The sequence below is a fragment of the Panonychus citri genome, unplaced genomic scaffold, assembly GCF_014898815.1.
Source record: "Panonychus citri isolate SS breed McGregor unplaced genomic scaffold, ASM1489881v1 Contig00042, whole genome shotgun sequence".
In the NCBI taxonomy this organism is placed as follows: Eukaryota; Metazoa; Arthropoda; class Arachnida; order Trombidiformes; family Tetranychidae; genus Panonychus; species Panonychus citri.
Genome location: NW_026515447.1, coordinates 9,657 through 29,553, shown reverse-complemented (window position 1 = coordinate 29,553; position 19,897 = coordinate 9,657). Strand labels below are relative to the sequence as shown.

Genomic DNA, 19,897 nt, shown 5'->3' with positions numbered 1-19,897 from the left:
GTTTGTTCATCTGATTATCAAATTTATTCAAATGAATTGAGAATTTAAATGTTAAATCAAAAGACTGGATGTAAATTTGTTTTTCAATTCACTTGATGATTATCTTTTCTTCTGTGTATTTGTAATTAACAAATTTTAAAATTCAACAGACACAAACTGTTGGATAACGAAATCAAGTTAAAATAACCTAAGGGATAATCGTCATCATGTCAGGATCATCAAGTGGCCATAATAGACAACCAAGTGTTCGGCGTAATCGTAAAGTTATCGTTAGCTCAGTTTCAAGTTCAGGGTCAAGTTCATTACCCATCAGCCGAGGATTAGGAAGAAGTTCTGGTTCTCATGGGAGCAATAGTAAAGGGAGAGTTATTATAACACCCTCATCATCACCCCCACCGAATCCAACAGCAACAACAATAACCACAACCACATCAACAGTGAAAACGATTAACTCAACTGGATTAACCTCCAGATCAACAATTACTTTACCTGTAAGACCAACAACAGAGCCAACAACACCGACAACCATACCAACCATTATCATTGAAGATAGTGATTCATCAACACGATTAACTAACGATCCAATAATAACTATTCTGGATAATTATTCATTCCCTGAAGCCGGAAAAGATGTCAAAATTATTGACCACAGATTCTTGTACAAGTGAGTTTTTGGATTTTTTGTTCATATTCCAAATAATCACATGAAATAATTGATAATCATTTTTTTACCGGGGGAAAAAAACGTTAACTCATTGAATCGATGAGTAACCAAGTGAGAGTGAAAACGTTACATTGGATAGGAAGTTCGTTCCATATAAAAATTAATAACCATGAAGAGAAATGGTTTTATCCATGAAACAAGATCAATGTCCATTGGTCTCTGATCATCAATGAATTGGATGGAACAAAAATTTTCACTCATTCTTGTTCATCCAATCTCTTCACCTCATGCACTTTGAGTTTACTTTGATGATGATGATGAGAAAAGGATAATATTGAATCTTGATTCTAGAATATAAGTTCATCTCCCTTGGAAAAGTAAACACCATGGAAATTGTAACTTATCTCACCAATACACATTATTGAATTTTTCTCAATTTCCATGAGATAGTCAACTTTTTCTTTCTTCCAGAGTAAAATGTTACCCATCAAGTTTCAAGATGGAAAAGAAATCGTAAGGTTTGATTCAGTTTAAAGTAAAGATGAAATTTCAACAATATGTTCTGATGACAATTCCAATGAAACCGAGTTTGGAATTTTTATTTACACTGTACATCAAGTAAATTATTATTGAATTGTTGAAACTGATATTCAGCTATTGAATTTAACCAACAAATAACACTCTCTCTCTCTCTCTCTCTCTTATCCTGTGTTTATCTGATTCTTTTCTTTATCCATGAAATGGAAAAGCTTCAACATGAAACTTGAATCGAAATATGAAAACGTGGATTCAATTGTGAATACTCACACAAGGTATTGTTGATTCCCATTGATTTTCATCTCATTATCTTGAAAAAAGTCCATGTTGCGTATTGATAATCAATCATTTTGATTAGAAATGATAAAATTTTCAGATACCTTGAGGCTGAATTTGGGTGTGAAAATTGTGCTGAATTGAACAAGTTGTCTTTCTCATTATATCGATATCATTATTATTATTTATCACTGGATATTGGTGATGATCATTATCCAAAATTCAGTGGTCATCCTATTGATAAATTTATCATGGAATATTTTGTTTGATGGTGTTAACAAGATAATAGCCTGGAGATATTGAAATTTATGGGATTTATCGGTGTACATGAAACAAGTGAGAAAAAAGATCTCATGAGAAAATTTTTCCAAACTGAGAGACATTTGTACATTGACAATGAGAATCGAACTACTTTGAAACTTGAACTTCTCGAACATATTAATAATCCAAAGTGAACAATAGAAATTTAGAAATGAAAATTTTGTGAATAATCTTGTCAGGAAAGAATCATTCTAATGATTATGTAATTGTCATATAATATTGTGAAATAAATATTGATTCTCGTCACACTATTTGTGATGGAATCGATTCATGTAAATAGTTGAGAGATTCAGATAAGATTCCACAGGCTAGTTAAATCTCACTTTGGCTTTTCCTTTCCTCACCTGAACATATGAGAACGTTCATTGAGAATTCATGAAGACAAATTGGAATCTGAAAGGAATAATTCCTTAGAGCGATTGATAAATTGTATTGATTCTTTACCTTTACTCTTTCATTGAATAGACAACACATCTTCCATCTGATTCCATAGATGCAAGTGAATAATTTCTAGAGAAATTTCATTCTGGTTTTCAGGTGATAGAATAATAGTTCTGAAAAATGAAATTCAACTCTTTGAATTGATTGTTACATTTAATCAGTTCAGTTTGATCGATTGACTCTAATATATAAATTCCCAGGGAAGTAACAATCATGTGAGATGAAATTTCCAATAAATAGTTGGCGTCATGATAAAGATTCGAGTAAACGTAAGTTTTGTAAAACTGACGTCTTCTATTCAATGATGAATCGATCAGCTGATTTGATATTAAAGACAACGAGAGAATTTTTTTATCTCTCTTGTATGCAAATGAATACGAATAAAATTTTCAAATAACTTCAATTTTTGCTCTTTTTCCATGTTGATTCTTACGCTCATTGAATTAACATTTTCGACAACAGTTAATCTAAAAGTTTTTCTTTCTCTTCTTCTTTTTATTCATGAATAGAGTTTAATTCTGATAGGAAATACATTTTTCTCAATTGGCCAAGCATAAAATTTGCCAGATTCTGGAAATTTATGTTTCTTTTTCATGGTACAAAGATGAAAGGTTAAATGAAGTGAGAAAATTTCTCAAAACTTTCAGAGTATTGAGTTGAAAATCTGAAGGATTCTTGAATGAGACAAAAGAAGCCTCTTTCATGAATACATCAGAATACTTGAATCATGAGAGAGACAGAGAGAAATAAACAAGAAAACAAAGGTGATCAATGATTACCTATGATTCAGGCAATTAATTATTAGAATCAGCAATCAGCTTTTACCTCAATCATCAAAGTAACGATTTAAAGTGGAGAGTTTTTTGTTTTCTCTTGCACATTCAGTCATTAGTGATTAATGATAAATCTTTATTTAACTTCATGATTAAGAGTTTTCACCTGAATTTGGATAAGAATCTGACCTTTTACACTCTTTGAACTGTTCAACATGAAATAATTTCTTATCAATTATTTACCTGAATGGACAATAAATGTATTTAACTAATGACAATGACCATGAATCGATAGTCTAAGATGAAAAATGAAATGAAAATCACATGAATGTGAAGACCAATATTCTTGAGAACAAGAGATAATCATGATGAAGATGATTCTTATCTTAATTGTTATCAACAACCAGGGTCAACAATAGATGATAAATGTCCTTATCAATAGAATGAGAATTCATTCTAATGGTGAAAATAGTACAATGAATGAAGTGGAAAATACGAAAGAAAAAGAAAATATATAAATGATAGAAATTCCTATCAATTATCACTATTATTGGAAAAAGAGAGAAAATCGAAATTCTTTCACAATGGAACCATGTTACCCTGAATTTTGTTCTGAATTGTAAATTCATAAGGTTAGTTTACATTATCGTGAAAACGATAACAATTGATCGCGACAAATATATGATAAAGTAGATGGAAGTAGGTAGAGAAAAAGTAACACAAAGTTTCAATTTGAGAAAACTAGAGTCTCAAATTACCGGTGTTCCCTCAAGGTTATTGTGTTACACACTTGAATCAGAAGAAGAAGAAGAAAATGTTCACATGAGATTAGAGTTTATTGAGAAAGGATAAGCTTTAATACCTCTTATCCATCTTTTTCTCTGTAATTTCCTCTTCCTTTTCCACCCATCGAACTAATTTTCCATCTTATTCAACTCCTACTCTCAAGATGTCAAGCATCTAATGGTTATATCGGAACGAAGAGGAAAAAAATAAGAGGGAAAATTATTATTGATTCGATACATTAGATGATAAACAGGAGAAAAATTAGAACGAAGAAACTCAATTTAACTAACCTCATAAAGCCTTTTGAGATTAACCTGAACTTTGTATGGAATTCATGGTTAGTATCATTCACATGATGGAGATAATTCATTATTATCATTATTTTAAGAATTATTATTACCATAGAAAAAATTAAGTTCCTTGCAATTCTGGCTTTTTTTCTCATTCTTTTCTCTCTTTACAATATTTCCATTCAATTTTCTCACTCAGAGTTTTATCTGCCTATTCTTATACAAATTTCATGATGATCTTCATGAAGATCATCAGAAAAAGATAAAAAGAGTAAAAAAAGAGAGAGAGAAAGAGTAAAAGTAAAAGGTAATGTTTGTTTATTCTCTAACTTTTTCATCATCTTCCACTCTCTTCGTTTACCTAATATCTACTTTTTTTGTTCTTTTCTTCATCTTCATCTTCTAATTCATTGCTGAAAGTTTATATCGTTTCAGAATTTTCTCCTTATCCATTTTGAAATTCTGATTCTTTCTTTACTATTTTTCCCTTTGAACATTTTTACATTTCATCAGCATGATAATAATCTGAATAGTATTTTATTCATCGTGAACATTATCTCAGATAAGAATAGAGAAAAGTAAAACTTTAGGATAATATTGAACTTGAATATTTAAGATGAGAAAATCCATTTCGATAGTGTAGAATATATTTCAACATCAATTCATTTCGAGTTACTTTTTTATATCCTGACAACAACTTCCCTTGTTTACTTTTCAATTGTCTGGAAACATGAAAACCCTTTGAATTATCATCATCATGTAATCACCATGCTATTACTCAATCATTCCAATAGATGATCATGATAAAAAGATTAAGTATCAGGAGGATGGAGAAACTTTTCATTACAAATTCAATTCAAAACACCATGTAGACTGTTTAACGTTGTTCCATTAACCACAAAGTGAAAAGAAAAGAAAATGAAGAAGCAAAAGTGTTCAGAACATTAAAGCTTCCGGTTAATCAAATCTCATAGAAAATTTAATACCATGAATTCTGACTTAGTTTATCATGAAGATAAAAAAACAAAGTTCCAAGTCTAATTTGTTTTCCAATAGAGTGTGAAAAGTTTAGAGCCTGGAAACAGTTAGAGTGTTTTATTAAGATTAAACTTGAATAACAATTAAGTTTAAAATAAAAATCTTATCACATAATTAAAGCATCATGAAGAAAGTGTATGATGTTGATGTTACCTGTTAATTGTTGTTTTCATGATAATTATCATTCATCAGAATCAACATTCATGCTACATATTAATAGTTATTAAAAATATCAAACTAATGAAAGTTTACAGATAACAAAAGTTTTATCATAACCTTGAAGGCTTATATCAAATTGGATGAAAAGTTTACCTAAGGTTAACTTTTTTTCAGTCTCCTCGTTAATGATTCCTATTTACAACAATAAAACAACATTAAAATTAACATCATCATCATCATCAGGATCGTCTTTGCATCTTCATCGTCATCTTCAAACAACACCACGATCTCTTCATCCTTTTTTCATTTCTGTACAGAATTGTTATCCACTCCATCACTATTATTCTTGCTTTTCTATTGATGAATATTATCATATATCGACCATGTGATGATGATGCATGATGATGAGAATGATCGTCATCCTTTTCTCATTCAAAAGCAATATAACATGAAACGAAGGGTGAAAAATAGTTTTCATCATCATATTGTTCATTTTCCTCTACACCTCCATCATCATCATCATCGTCATCAGCTCTTCATCTTTATCATCATCACTTTCTCTTCACCCACTTCTTTCCCCAAATACCATTAAATGTAGCTTAATATGATGATAATGATAATATCTTTTGTGATATTAGTTGAATAGCAATAAAAAAACGATGTGTAAACGAGTAAAGTTACGAACTGGATTCTAGAACAAAACTGTTTTCGATAATAACTGTTAAATGATAATAAAAGTTCGTGAGAGAGAAAATGAAAGGTAAGTATAAGAATAAAAAAAATATATAGTTATAATAATATCAGAATGTAAGGTGAGAGATTTCAGACTAAAGGAGGGAGATGTAGGTGTGTTTATGGGAAAGAAAGAGAGAAAGAGAGAGAGAGAGATAGAGAATGGAATGGATGAGGATGAAGATAATGTTGAAGATGAAATCAAAGTTGTAAACCAGAATCCTCAAGAGTATCGTTAAAAATAGCAAAGGAACAGGAAACATGAGAAGATCAAGAAGAGAAAGAATTATCATCAGCATCATCAAAGTAAAATTTTCTCAGAGAATCAAGAGCTTTCAAGATGAATGTTAGACAATTATAAGTACATGTATCATTGGAAATACATGGTATATATTAATAAAATCAAAGGTAAAAATGAATAAGCAAAAAAAGTTGTAAAAAATGTTACAGAGTAAAAATAATTGTAAAAAATTATCATCCTAATCATCATCATCTTATAATTTGTAATAACAAAAAGGTGATTATTAATATATTACATTTATCACAATAAGACTGAAAAGTTCAGGTAAACAAACAGTGATTCATTTGAAGGGAGTGATGATTTTTCTGGTAAAATGATTCAATTTATATGCAATTAGCTTACAAATAATAAGATAATGATCCATGATGAAAGTTGGTTTGAATAAGAAAAAAATGCTCAAAATTATCATGAAAATTATCATGAAATAAACTCAAAGATAATAAATGGAAGATAAAAACAGAATGAAAAGTTTCCAAACTTAGAAAAAATTTCTCCTTCCCTGCATAGGAAAAGCTCCATTCTCTCATGATAACATCTTAATGAAAAAGAATATATTATTGGAATTATGATTCCACAGAAGAATATCCTTAACAGAGTAGAACTTATAGTCTTCCATGATGATGATATTTTCAATCATCCTTTTAGCTCTCTGGATTGTCTCGATAAACTTATTCTGTAATCAATCATTTGCTGATATAATACGACTCACCCACTAGTTGATGGGTATTAATATTATCTTATAAACTAATTTCATGGCAATTTTTGTGGTATATTAATATCTGTTACTCTTTTTGTCAAAACAGTTTGATCAAGTTCAACGTTTATAAAGGTTAATTTGCTGTTCAGGGGAAATCAGGTATAAGAAAACAATTTTCATGGTTGATTATTTTTCTTTCCTTAAAAGAAATGATAAAAAAAGAGAGAAAGAGAGAAAAGTGTTCTCAGCTCAATGAATTGACACTTTTGCTTACAAAAGTTTTAGTTAACTTCATCTTCTTCCTTGAAATTGATGACGATGATAATGATGATAATAATAACCTTACCTGTGTATCACATTGTTGATATCATCTTATTTCATCACTATGAACAAAATACTCAGAATATCATGAAACTTTAGACACCTTAACTTCCTTCCCCTTCGACCTCTCCCACTTCTGCCTTAGATCATCTTGATTAATGATTTTTCATTGTCGTCAAAATCTTCATTTATCTTCATCATCATCATCACCATCATCATCTCTCTCTCTCTCTCTCTCTCTCTCTCTCTCTCTCTCTTGTTCTGTCATCCATGTCATTTTTAATACTCACCCAGTTTCACCATGAGACTTAATCATATCATTATTAAATTTGACATTGATAATGACAATTAAGTGTAACAATAATGTTTCAATAATCATCATGAGACAATTATCTAAATTGTTAACCAGCCTTCAATTGCTCAAGTTAATTAATATTTGCAATGATTAGCTACTGAAGAAATACTAATTGAATCATGAATCATGGAAGAATAATTTCACTAGGGCAAAAATCGAGATGAACAAAAAAAGAGGCTACATATAACTCAAGCGATTAAAATTCATGATAAATTTTGATATCATGTCAACTTGAGCTCTTTCTCAGAAATTTTACTAAGATATATAAATATATTTAGAACATTCTATTTGATACTATCGGTAAATCTAGCCTTTGATAAGAATTTTCTTCTTTCCTTATCCTCGTCATCATGCTCTCACTTTTTTCTCTTGCGTGACTTTATATTTCCTCCCACTCTTTTTATCCCGTTAAATGAAATGATCATGTTCGAATATCAACTTTTTCCTCCTCATATTCTATTCGTTACCCTTTTTTTTTCTTCAATTTATCGTCAATTCCAATAGATTCAGAATCATTTCATGAAGATTGAATGAGATATTTAACAAAAGAAAAATGGTTATAAATATAATATCTCAGTTTTAGGTCGATTACTGATAATACAAATTATTATCCAAGGAGAGGTTACATTAACATGTCTATGGTTGGACGATTCTAGAACACTATTTGATTAAAGATGAACGTGACTCTATCTTGGTGATGCAAGAAAGGAATTATTTTTATTCCGAAAAATTCACTCAAAATTTCAGGTTCATGAATCATGGTAACGAAATAGAAAACAAATTGATCAATTTCAATACAATTGACACCATCATATAATAATAATAATATTTATATATATTAAATTCCGAGAATGTAAATATTATCTAGGAAAAAATTTCATTCAGTTAACAATGTTTACTTTTCAATTTTTTCTCATTACTGAACTTTGGTTTAGTTTCATGATAAAAAACAAATCTTGTTGATATTTTTCCCTCCCTTTCTCTAACTCTCTTCCTCTTGTTTCTTGATTACACTTGCCAATTAAATGTAATTACACCGTTAATTTAATTTGATTAGCAGCAATTTAATTGGATAAAGAAAAAGGGTTTCCTTGATTTGGTTTGATTACTTTTTGTTATTATTATTTGACATTGGAAAAAGGTTTCTCTGTAAATATATGTATATTATAATTGTTAAAACCTAGAAGTTGAATAGGTTGAAATGAATGTGAAATCATTATCATCATGGTTCACTGAATCATCATGACGATGATCATTGTACTTGTATTATAATAATCATCGTCATCTTTGTCATCCTCATTAGTTTAATGTCTACCTGGTGAAATGAGATGAAACTTTTTTTCCTTTTCTCTCTCTTTCTGTTATTTTCCATTGGAAACATCAACTTATCATTAATAATATTAATAGTAATATCAGCTGAGAGTTTTTTTTTCTCAGACGATTCTGTTTGATATCTTTATTAGAATCGTATTTCAGTAATAATATCAGAATTTATATCATTCCAAATCATGATAGGTAAAGAAAGCTAAAATCATCATCAACATGTTAATGATGAAATGTAATCTAATTAACTTGCTTTTTAATTGCTCCTGTATCTCCCTAATGATATGTACTCTCAACATTGATGAAATCGTCAATCATCATGACTGATGAACATGAGCTTTTATCTCAAGATGATTATTAGCATGATTTTATAAGTAGCTGAATCAAGTTAGAGGTAGACAATTGACTATCACAGTTGAATGGTTTAAATGGTGTATCTACCTGTCTATCTAATGGTAAATGATTATTGGGAATTTTTTTTAAAAAGTTGTATGAAACTAACTCAATCTGATCGAAAACTTTTCCTTGAATATTTGACATGATACAATTTTCGCGAAAACAAATCAGCAGGAGTTATTTTCCAATTTCATCTTTTGCCTGTTTAGAAGGCAAAGAAAAAGGAGATAGATTTACAATTCGAACCCTTTTCTTTGATTTTCCAATCACAGAAAAGAAAAACAAACATGATAACTTTTTATATATAAAAGAAATTTAAGAGAGAGAGAGAAAAGTTCTAAGGACTTTTCTGAAAGTGAAAAGGTAGAAAGAAATGAAAAATCTCCATCAGAATGAAAGATTAACCTTCTAAATGATCAGAGATGAGCTTGAAAAGAAAAGAAAAGAAAAGCAAAAGTTTTTTCTGCTCTTAGATGATAACAAGAAATTGAACCTTTTCTTTTTTCACCGAATTCACCGAGTTATGAGAATGAGAAATTGAAGTATTCATATGAACAGAAATCAGAGTATGTAAAAAAGAGCAGGTAAAAAGAAGACAGAAAAATTTTATGATAAAATGTAAAATATTCGTAACCATGAAAATCACTTTTTCTCAGGTGGAACAATTTTATTCATTATAATCTCTCTCTTTCTCTCTTTCTCTCTCTTACAATCTCTAGGAATGATGTCAATTTATCTTCCACCATGATGTCTAACACCATGGTGCTCATCTCTCATCATCAAATGAATCAGCTTCATGTGTTTACCTCAATTGATCTTATTTTCTGCTCTATTCTTTTATAAATTTTTCTTATAATTCATAGTCTCTAAATGTATTATAATATTTTCACCATGATTATTGATTTGGCACCAGAATATTTCATACTCGGAATCATTAGGATGATGATGATGATGAGGTTAAGGTAAAGAGGGAGTAAAAAGTGGGGCAGTAACTTTACATAGTTGGAATCGATCAGCAAAAATAATAATATTACAAGTTCAATGCTGAAAATAATAACAATTCCTGTTATTATTAATATATTATCATTATTATTATTGTTATGAATATACTGAATCTCAATGTTATAAATAAATTATCACATCATGAGGTTTTCCTATCAATTGATTTATCCTCAATTCCAGTAAACGGTAGCAATCAACAGACGTGAATAAACAATTGTTGCCTTTTACCATTGTTATCATTTAATCTGATTGTTGAGAGTAGAGTTTATCAGAGCAATAATCATGATTGGAAATCATGAGAGAAAAAAATATCATGGTATTAATCAGAAAGTTAGAGAGAGAGAGAGAGAGAGAGAGAGAGAAAAAAAGGAAAAGAAAGAGAAAGAGAGATAAATTTGATTAAGTTTATTGATAACGAAAAAGAAAAAGTTTTTATTTTTTTTTCGTTCATAACTTTTCAAAGACATTGACAAAGATTCCGTATTCTTATCATGTAGAGAGACTCAGATTCCTTTGAGAAAGAATTTCTCTTTCTTTCAATTATCAGAATTCTTAGCTTCTCTCTCTCTCTCTCAATATAGTTGAGCCTCATGATTAAGTTCATTATGAATTTTATATAACTAGATTTAAGTGATAACCTTGATAAGATTTAGGTTATCATAAGGATGAAGATTTAACATGAAAATGATTAAAATATAATCTCGGAGAATCAGAATTGTCGTATTGTACTTATCCCCTCAAACTGTGAGCCACACATTTGGAATTACATAGAATAAATCGAAGTTTTCTCATTATTTGAAGAATTGACAGATTTTTATCATGAAAATCGGTAAATCGGTTGTCACCTTCATAAAACGTTCTTCTTCATGATACAAATGGTATTTTATATCAACAATGAACTTTTCCTCTTCTCATCAGATTATATCTTATCATCTTGTTACCCTGAGTTATTTCATTAGCTTGAAGCCAGATGATAACTGGGAAACAAATAATGATGATTCTCTTGTTTGCCTTTCGTTCATGATATCTCATTTTTCATGGGTAAAATTAAAGTTCTGATCGATAATCGATTCGGTAACTCGAATATGCCGAGAGAGGAAAAATCTATTCGTTAATAACATGACACATTCAAAGTCAAGATCGATCTATGAATCAAAACTCAAATTCTAATAATACTCACAGATTTAGATTATTCTACCTCGATTAATCGAATCAGATATAAATTCAATTCATTAGTTGAACTGAACACCAAGAGATGTCTCCATGTTCAACATTCAATTGGATCAAATTAATTATTGATTAACCAAATTAAGAACTTATTCATTTCTTTTTTTCCTCGTCTTCCAAACTTCTTCATTTAATAACAATGTTTCTTTAAAATTTCATTTCTCTTACCATGAAAATCGATCTAATTAATTCTGAGCTCTAATGATTAAATGGGAACTCATTAACTATCCCCTGAGATCGATAAACTTCAAACAATTAAACATTTATCTGAATTTCTGGTTATTTATTGCAAGTTGATTAGTCTAATCAACAATCACATTACCAAAGGCTTTCTAATCAATTAACCAGTTTAACTAACCGGTAAATCAATCATTTAAACTGGTCACTTTATTACAATACGATTTGATAATTTGATGGGCAAAAAAATGACAAGATTAGAAAATTAATCTGATTTGATTATCTGCTTCTAATCATTTGTCTATTTTCACATTCATTAAACGTGATTGACTTTTAATCTTTAGATTAATTTAGACTTAAGGTTTAAAGTCATTGAATAACCTTGGTAATTAATCTCAATTAGAGAGTGAAAATTTCATTCTCACATCATTTGTATGAGATTAATGTTTGGTGACCCTCAAAGTCAATGGATTAATATGTATTGTTATAAGTGTTGTTAATCTAATCCATAAGGAGACAGAAAGAGTTTAATGTTCATCAGTTTTTTTCTGAATATCTTTTGTGTTGTAGTTTTCTTGTTCAATTCTGTGGTTTAACTGAGTAACAAGAGATGTCACCATGTTGAATGTTCCGAAAGGATTGAGCATTTGAAAGATACAGTATCAGAAAATTTGAATCAGAGGATATTACCTTTCCTATGGATCTCCCACCTCTCTCACTCTCTTATTCTCTCTCTTTCTCACCCTATGTCCCGCTCACTCTGACATTCCTTTTGGTTTTGTCTCTCTTTCTCTATTTGCCTCTCTGTTTTTCTTTCTTTCTCTCTCTCTCTCTTTCTTTCTCGGTCTTTCGTTTTCTCTCTCATCTCTGTTGATCGTTACTCTTACAATCATCTTCGTCATCATGTTGAAAGTTCTCTTGCGTTTTTTCTGTTCGATTCTCTCTTCCATTTCATTCAGTCTGAACATTCTCAGTTTATAACAACAGAACAGGTAATGTTTCATATGAAAAGTTTTCGATTTGTTTCAATATGTGAATAGAAAGTCAACAGACAAGACGAAATAATAAAAAAAAAGAAAAGAGAAGTAAATTTTTTATCATAAGTGTCAAGGTGAAAAAGGATAAGTGAAAAAAGGGATAAAAGATTTAGATTAGCCTGTGGTCAGTCTGTCTTATCCTTTCAACCCTTTCAGTAGATTTCAATCTTCAAGATTGGTTCATTTACCATATCATCCATGATGCAAAGGATTAAGGATAGTTTACGTAAATCATCATCATCTTCACGTGAGTCAACCTTAGATCCATCATCAGGGCCGAAAAATCAACAAGTGCCAACAAGTTCATCTGCTAATTATCATCATTCTCATCAATCAAACTATCAAAATCTACTTGCACCTTCATCACCAACAAAATTAACTTCAGAAGTACCACCGGGATTTTTAAATTTAGGTTCTAACCTTGGATCGGGTTTAAGTCGAGTCGGTTCACCGTCGACATTATCTCCACTTTCAGAGCGCCGAGATGAGGTTACCTTTGAAACAGTTCGAATGGTTCCTCGATCGTCTCGTAGTGAGGATGTAGCAACAACTCCCGAATCTGATACCCATTTTCCCTCTGCTTCCCTTTCCGTTTCCCCTCCTTCCTCTTACCATCCTACGACTCCGACAAACACCTCGAGCAGTGGTGATCTTTTAAGTGCTCATAGTAATTTAAGTGTTCACTTTTCTCTTAACGTACAATCAAATTCAATCTCCGATGCAACTAATCAATTTTTATCCACCAATTCACCAAGTCGATCTGGAAGATCTCGATCATTTGATTCAGCGGCTGCAGCCGCAGCTGCTCGTGAAGCAGCTGAACAAAAGGCTAAGAAACCTTATCATAAGGCAATAAACACCTTTCTCGAGCTTCCAAAATGGCGGATGCTGGTTCGTAAATCACCAGCCTCATCAAGCTCATCTGGACTCTCCTATGAACGGGATTGTATCCACTGTCAGTTGACCCTTGAACTTGCCAAAATGACCAAAGCCTCACCTCCAGTTTCAAGTGCAAATTCAATATCATCTGAAGGCTCATTGTGTGAGGAAGAGTCAGACAGTGAATCTGTTGCCATTGGCACTCGAACCTCATCAACTGGTGAGCCGGAAGATGACGATGCAATAAGTAACTCAGGAACAGCGGAAATTGAAGGATTACCAACAGTGATTCTAAGTTTAGCCCCGGAAATTGAAAAACCTTTACTCGAAGAAGACACCGGATTAACAGTTATATCTCTTGAAGTTCCTATTCGTACCAAATCAGGTCGCTCGGCTTCCGTTGATGGATCTTATCTACAAGTTCCCCAAAGACCTGAGATTGGTATTTGTGAACTTCCACCGGTCAAAGCTCAACGGTCAAGATCAATTGATGTCGCATTACCAGTTGGACCCGACGGACCTTACATCGTTGTACCCACGGAGAAACCACAACCTTTGATAACACAGTGAGTCCCAAGTCTCAAAATTATCATTACATTTATAAGCAGTGAAACTATTGAAGCAAAATTAACAAATTGGATTACACATTTATCTTTAGTTTTTCTCATGAAATGAAATTTCAACATCGTATGATAATCAACTATTGATATTATGAATTCTGTAAATATTAACCAAGAAAAACTGATTAATCTTATGTTCGTGATATTGACTCTTCGCAACTGATCAATTACCATCGTAATTTTTGCTATTATAAACGCTTAAAGTTTCAACTAGAATGATGAATGATCAGATTAAATGGTTTACGTTATCTTAGAAGATTAAGTTTTGAAAGCGGAAGTAGAATAATGAAAAAGGAAGTTGATTTTCTGTTGCTTGAGAAAAAAAAGTTTGGGATAAAAATCAAACCAGAACTTTTCCTTTCTCTTTTTGTGTATTCTCTTTGAGTATATGATACAATGGAACTACAATAATTACTGTTTGTTGTTTTCGATAAACTTTATCTCTGTCTCTCTCTTTTCTTCAGCCAAATGAACTTTTCTTTCCTTGTTCTCTATCATTTTCTTCACTCGATTTGTGATAAACTGGATAAGAATAATGAAAGAAGAAGAGGAAGATAAGAAGGTACCTAATACTTTCTTCACCTTTTCTCCATTTTCAAGTTCTTTTCGCTAATTCCTTTCAAGTTTCTTTTCGAATAATCCAAATGTTCATTTTGTTTAAAGGTAATCAGTTCGACAACATGTTTATCTTCATCTTCTTCACCAACATTTCTCCCTCTTTACTCACCATTTGACCTGCTCATTAATTGCTATTCATCTTCATCTCACTCTTTCTTTTCTTACCTTTTTAATTGTAAACTCATCAACTATCACCTTCAATTATCCTCTTTATCCTCTGTCAGCATTTAACTCTCATGTCTTATCGGTATCATCATGCTCTCTCTCTCTCTCTCTCTCTCTCTCTCTCTCTCTCTCTCTCTCTCTCTCTCTCTAGAACTTATCATGAAGATCTAATTCCTCTAACCTACAATCAGACATCATGAACAAATAATTTCACTCGCCATTGAATCATAAGTAATAATCAATATCAATTAATAGTTATCCACCATCAATCCCCTGAATATCAAGTTCTTACAAAAGTATTTATAAATATATCATTTATGCCACACAGAGTTTCAAAATTTACCCTGAAATTTGTTCAGCTGCTTATAAGCGACTGATAAATATCCTCGTCATCATGTAACTTTCAGACTTTTTCTGAATTTGTTGCAATCAGACAAGAAACAAACCTCATGAACTTATGATAATAATAATACTTGGAGGCGATAATTATTATAAAGAGTTGACTTAGTCATCTTAATCATGATTGAAAGCCTGAGTTTGTACTGGAAAATAATCAGTTGCATGTTAAGAATCAGTTAAATTCTGAATTTACATCATTTAAATTTTGTCAAAAATTCAGAGTTAATCTATGTATTTCTCTCATGAAACTCATTATTATTCATTTGAAACTCATGAGATATTTAAATAATATATATAATAGATGCAACGAAATTTGGAAAATATTTTTTCTCTCTTTTTAATTCACTTTTCATTCATTTGATTACAATTGGGTGATAATTGTCATGAATTGTCATGAATGATGAGCTGATATTCACCTTACTCAATATCTGATTAACTTCTTAATTAGTTTCGATTTAAAATGTTGAACAATCTTCGAATCATAAACACATGATTATGATAGACAAACAAAAGAAAATATTATCATCCGAATTTGTTAGTAATAGAAAAAAAAGAATAGAAAATTTTGTTCTTTCAACAGTTGGGTGTGTAATTTAAATTCCATGGAAAAGATTTCCATTATTTCATTCAACAATCTTTTCAGAACTTTTCATGTTCAAATAATGAGCTGAAAGAGAATAAAAGAAAGAAAAAAGAAACAACTCAACGAATAGAAAAAAATTTTCATGCTGATTCTAATTCGATTATTCATCTTACTAAGAAAAGTTCTGAATCTATCGAAGAAGTGAAGAAAAAGTTCTTGGCGAAATTTGTTCTTCAAAATGAGTTATTATCCTTTTTGTCTTTATCATGAAAAAAAAACTCGAAATGAAGATGAAACCTTATTCTTAATTAATGAATCGAGATAAAGAAAACTTTTTCTCCACCATGAACTTTTTTCTTTGTGTAAATTGCTCAGACAGGGTGGATAACGATGAATGGTAAACGATAGCTCTGAATAAGAGAATGAACTTTTATTCTGTTCTCTTATTTTTTTCCAATTTTTCTCTCACTTTCTCTCTCCCCTGTACCAATCAATTCTACTAATGAATTAAGACTCAGCTTGGAATTTTTCTCCCTATCTAACTCACTCACTCTCTTTTCCCATGGTTATCTTTTCATCTATTTCCTTCTTACCCTGAGAACATGGAACCATTTAAAGTTTTGCAACCTTTTCTCCTTCATCGTAATTAACTCAATAAGATGATGATAATGATGAGGAGGATAATAAATGCTCTAGACCCAAGAGAGATGTGATTCTAAGAGTAGCATTTGAATAACTCACCAACTCAGAGTTTTCAATGACTCTTTTGCCATGGGGTAAACAATCGTTTCGAAAAAACTTTATTCCCTTTTTTACTCAGTTGCAATTCTAATCATCATTATCTCTTATATCATCTCAATAGAACATTTGATTTTATCTTCTCTCGTCTCGCTAAGAACTTTTTATCTCTCTCATCACCATGAGAAATTGTCTCTAGATCATGGATTTTTCTCTCTCTTTTTCACTCAGATAAGAGCAATTTCTTTTCTCTTTCATTCCTGTTTCAATTTTATCTCTTTTTTTACAATTCGAACTGTAATCTTATCATTCTCTCTTCCTTTCTCTCTCGTTTTTGTCATCATTATTGTCTCTTGTTTGTGCCCACTTTCTTGTGAGTAGTTTGACCAACTTTTTCTTACCTTTATTTCATCTTCTCAATCTTTTTATATCTCAACCAGAATCAGAGTTTTATTGGTGAAAACCCTCAAATCCTGATTACCTTCATTATCGTTATCATCATCGAGTTTAATTCTCTTTTAACTCTCTCTCTCTCTCTCTCTCCCTCTCTCCCTCTTTTCTTCCTCTATCCTCAGAGTTTAATCTCTGCTGACCTTTCAATTTCATAGAATTTTTTTCACCAAATTTTCTTATTATTCGATATGTACAATAATGGTTTTTGCTTCTATCTACTTCTTCATCCATGTTGTCCATTTCTCTCGAATTATATTTTGTCATCTAATCTCAGCTTATTATCAGAATATTTTTCAAGCTCATTCAGAACTTTTTTCCCTTCGTCTCTCTCACTCCCTTATTACACTCGGATTTTATGCATTTCATCAGATTAACATTGAATATTGAATTTTTCTATTCAAATATTAGAACTGATTCTCGATCACCTTCCTGGTCTCCACCATTTACCATTATTACTATTTATCGTACACGAATTATTACCTGAAATTGAATAAGTGTCACAAAAGAATTGAGTCAACAAAAGAAGGAAAAATAAAATTATTCGTTTCTAAAAATATTCTATTATATTCACCAAGAGACACAATTGAATATGTGTATGTTCAGGAGAAAAAAAGATCTTACACTCGATATAAATATCACCTCATTCACTTTTATTGAGTTTATTTACTTCTCATCTTTTTCCCCTGACCATCCAACTCTTTCAATGGCTACTCATGGGTCTCTTTTTTGCTTTACTTTGTTTCTTTGAAGGAAAATATCATGAATATTAAGTATAAGAATATTCCAAGAGTCGTGATTGAACTTTTTCTCCCCCTTAAACTTGAATAAGTGAAGAAGTCATGGAGACAGAGATGGACGATGTTCTCATCGAGGGAAAGTTTTCACCTTAATTTCAAGTTCTCACGAAATGAACTTGCACTTTTCTACTTATCTAATATTATCCTCGTAATAGAATGAGAGACAGAGAATTTTCTTCTGTCGAATATGATAAAAATTTATATTCCGATTGGTTTCTGAATATTCATGACTTTATTCATGAGATCATTAACTTTTATCATCCACCATTGACCCAAATCCAATGAAATATATATGAAGAAAATGTCGATAAATGAAAAAAAGGGAATCATGTTGATGAAATTGAACCAGGAAAGATTGAAACTGTTCCCTGTGATCATTTCAATTTTCCTCAGATTTATCATAATAATTATCATGATAATTTCTAATAAATTATCATGATATCAATTTACATCTAATGATCATATGATTGGATAGGAAACCGGAAATAGAAAGTAAATGATTAGCATAATATTAACAGGAAATTTTCATGGCCATTCAGTTATATTAAATGAATGTCACATGATATTTATTTGAGTTTTGATTAGTTATTACGAGAAGATTTCAATATTACTCTTGATTGTTTAACTTTACTCAATAATTAACAAATGATAAGATACAATTAATTAGACAGCTAATTGGGATTGAAGTAATTTGAAGATAATCCCATAAGAAACCACATTAATTCAAGTTAAATCAATTTAACTGATTAGTTTGCGCAGTGATAGTTATTCTGGTTATCCAACTAATTGATGTTAATCAACAATTTAGCTTAATTATACGTCCCAATTGAATTAAGCTTATATTTATTAATGTTTGTGTGTACAATTTATCAGGTATCATCAGTAATTTATCATCACAATTGTAATGATGATGATGATGATGATAACTATTAAGGTTTACGTGTAGACCTGAAATACTGTTGATTGAATGTATCATGAAAAATAATGTATTTCAAATGGATAAGTGTTTATATTAGATTCTTATCATTCCCTGTTATATAATATGAGTTATTATCACTATTATTAATGAGTTATTAGTGTTATCATTATTATTATCAGTCTAATTTGATTCAATCAAGTGTATTGAACATTTAATATACACTTTAAGGTGTGTTAATGTGTTTACATGGTGATGATGATGATGATGATGGTGGAGATAAAGATGAGGTTTTCTTTTCTGTATAAGTTGAAAATATTGTCATTTTCATGATCACATTGATTAAATTCACTTCTCAACAAAAAGATGATTATTTTTCCAGTAGAAAAAGAATCAAAGTTTACCTGTCACAAAGTTTTTCCTTCATGGTAAAAGTTCATCTATTCTCGCATGATGCTCATGGCAAATAAACTGAGGAGTGAAAATGATTGAACAAAAAAGTAGTTATATTTTTTCTAATGGTAACATTGATAGAGATTGGGTCAAGTTTTTACTTGCCCTCATTCTTGTTGATGGTCATCATCATGATGGTGGAAATTGATGAAACTATTATTGTCTGATTTCCTACTTTTTAATTTACTTTTGACTTGGAACTTTTTTGCTACTCGCTTCTTTTGCCTGAACTTTTTTTCCATTCTTGTTACTCTAGATACAATTTCGTCAATTACATGACAGCTTCTGATTCAATTTTCATGATGACGATGAGAGAGAGAGAGAAAAAAACTGAATATGAGATAAAGAATGAATTTCTTTCAAAAAATTTTCATCTTCATTTGGTGTTACTTTTTTTTCATCAGCTTCGTTAAATGAAACGGA

General features: G+C 30.6%; 1 protein-coding gene across 1 annotated transcript; it reads left to right on the top strand.

The window, feature by feature from the left end:
- Positions 1–206: 206 nt before the first annotated feature.
- Positions 207–10,571, top strand: LOC128398040 (GATA zinc finger domain-containing protein 6-like). Its single transcript, XM_053358845.1, has 2 exons — positions 207–664; positions 10,130–10,571. The coding sequence occupies exons 1-2, from the start codon at positions 207–209 to the stop codon at positions 10,251–10,253; spliced, it is 582 nt and encodes a 193-aa protein (XP_053214820.1). The 3' UTR covers positions 10,254–10,571.
- The last annotated feature ends 9,326 nt before the right edge of the window (positions 10,572–19,897 follow it).

Excerpts from the sequence above, each read along its gene's own strand:
- LOC128398040 (XM_053358845.1), top strand. The coding sequence starts at position 207 with ATGTCAGGATCATCAAGTGGCCATAATAGACAACCAAGTGTTCGGCGT. Across the intron at positions 665-10,129 it reads GACCACAGATTCTTGTACAA|GAATGATGTCAATTTATCTT; the intron begins GTGAGTTTTTGG and ends TACAATCTCTAG.